This window comes from Pristiophorus japonicus, chromosome Y (genome assembly GCF_044704955.1).
Source record: "Pristiophorus japonicus isolate sPriJap1 chromosome Y, sPriJap1.hap1, whole genome shotgun sequence".
NCBI lineage: Eukaryota > Metazoa > Chordata > Chondrichthyes > Pristiophoridae > Pristiophorus > Pristiophorus japonicus.
Window position 1 is genome coordinate 40,443,189 of NC_092011.1, and position 1,926 is coordinate 40,445,114.

General features: G+C 59.5%; 1 protein-coding gene across 1 annotated transcript in view; it reads right to left on the reverse strand.

Moving 5' to 3' along the window:
- Positions 1 to 1,648, reverse strand: part of LOC139241103 (homeobox protein Hox-C13a-like) — an 11,107-nt gene extending 9,459 nt beyond the window's left edge. The window contains exons 1-2 of the mRNA XM_070869792.1: positions 1,484 to 1,648; positions 814 to 1,381 (exon numbers count right to left, since the gene is read on the reverse strand). Of these exons, the coding sequence (XP_070725893.1) occupies positions 814 to 1,381; positions 1,484 to 1,648 (733 nt within the window). The remainder of the gene's footprint in view (positions 1 to 813; positions 1,382 to 1,483) is intronic.
- Between the last annotated feature and the right edge of the window lie 278 nt (positions 1,649 to 1,926).

The following is a 1,926-nucleotide window of genomic DNA, read 5'->3' on the forward strand; positions in this document are numbered from 1 at the left end:
ACATGCGGTGCATGCTGATTCCGGGATGTGTGAACCCTCCCACTAGCCCCTTCTCACAGAAGTATAGACGCATACTTAAGGATCTGGCTATTGATCGATTGACTTCAAATCCCGTTAAACACATTAGAACAATCTTCTGAGTAGAATAATGCAGCAGAGAGGGAGGCCAATCGGCCCATCGAATCTGTGCTGTGCGGGCTCTGTGACAGAGCGAGCCAATCAGTCCCACACTCGCCCCCTGCTCTCGCCCCACAGCCCCGTGAATTTTTGCCATTCGAACACTTATCCAATTCCCCGTTTGAAAGTCTGAACTTGTTCTCCGCCCTTTCAGGCAGCGCGACCCGATCACTACAACTCGCTGCGTAAAAATATCTCTCGCCTCCTCTCCCCCTCTGGTTCAATCGCCGATTATCTGCAACCTGTGTCCCTCTGGTTACCGCCTCTCCAGCCCTGGGGAACAATATCTCCTGATTTACTCTGTCTAAAAGCTTTCCTGGTTTTCAACATCTCTGGCTGAACCTTTTCTGCTCTGAGGAGACCAACTCCAGTTCTTCCAGTCTCGCCACGTTAACTGAAGCCCCTTCATAATTTCCCCCAAATACCATTCTGGTTAATCTCCCAGCGGAACCTTCTGTGCTCCAAAGAGAAACAGCCCCCCTTTCTTCACCAGTTCTTCCCCCCCCCCCCCCCACACACACACACACACAAAGCCCCCCCACAGCTCTATCCGCGTCCAAGTTCTTGCCAGAGGGAAAGCACACACACGCAAATATCACCCAGGGAGGTGCAGAGTGCAAAGGCTCGGGGACCTACCTGGGAACGGCGCCTTCCAGATGTGACAGGTTTGCGCCTGTTCCTTGGCGCAGCAAATTTGGCCGTCCCAGCCGTTGGAGAGGGTCCAGTGCGGGTAAGGTTCGACCGGCAGGATGGTGTCGTGTCGGGCTTCGGCGTGACTAACGCCCATGGCCGGCACCACGCTCATGTCAAAATAGTTGGTGGCGGACACCGGCTGGTAGGCGCCGGCGAAGGACGGGTAGAAGGGAAATTCCTTGGCTCGCGCCGCCGCCGCCGCCGCCGCCGCGATTTCCTCCCCGGCCGGGGCGTTGCTGGCGAGGTGCTCGCCGAATTTGTCGGCGGGGTGCTGGTAGGCTTTGAGCGGCGCCGCCGGCAAGCTGATGCCTGGCGGGTACGGCACCTTGCCCTCGTAGTAAGGCGCGCCGAACGGGTAGCCGTACGCCACTGCTGCGCCGGCGGAGGGAGGAGGAGGAGGAGGAGGAGGAGGGATAACGGAGGAGGTGGTGGAGGAGGAAGAGGCGGCGCAGCGAAGGGTCCCGCTCTCCGCTCCGGAGCCGGCTCCGGCCACTTCGGGATAGACAGGAGCCTGACCAGGAGAGGGTGGGAGAGGGTGGTGGTGATGGCGAGAGGGAGGGGGAGGGTGAGAGTGGTGGTGGTGGTGGTGGGGGTGGTGGTGATGAGGGCGAACCTCAGCGCCCGAGTGGCGAGCCAGCGCCGGGTGTGCACCAAGTTCCCGACAGCTCCCGCCGAGAGCGTCCATCGCCGGCCGCTGGGTTAGATCCTCCGGCGCTCTCTCACACAGGTACATGAACGTGTCTGCCCAGTGCCGGTGTACAACCATCGGAGTTGTCATCGCCAGGAAGCAACGGGGAGCTATTTAAATCGACCTCTTTACAACCCCCCTCCCCTCCTCTCCTCCCTCCCCACCCCCCCCCCCCCGCCCCACAAAAATCCCAACACCGAATATACAGCCACACACACACACAGTATCTCGTTCTGTCTTTCTCGCTCTCTGAATTGACAAGCGCATGTGACTATCAATCCTAAGTGCCTCCCCCTCGATTCAAGCCCCCCCCCCCACCGCCCCACCAACACCACCTCCCTCCCCTCCACGTGATATGCAAAATGGGA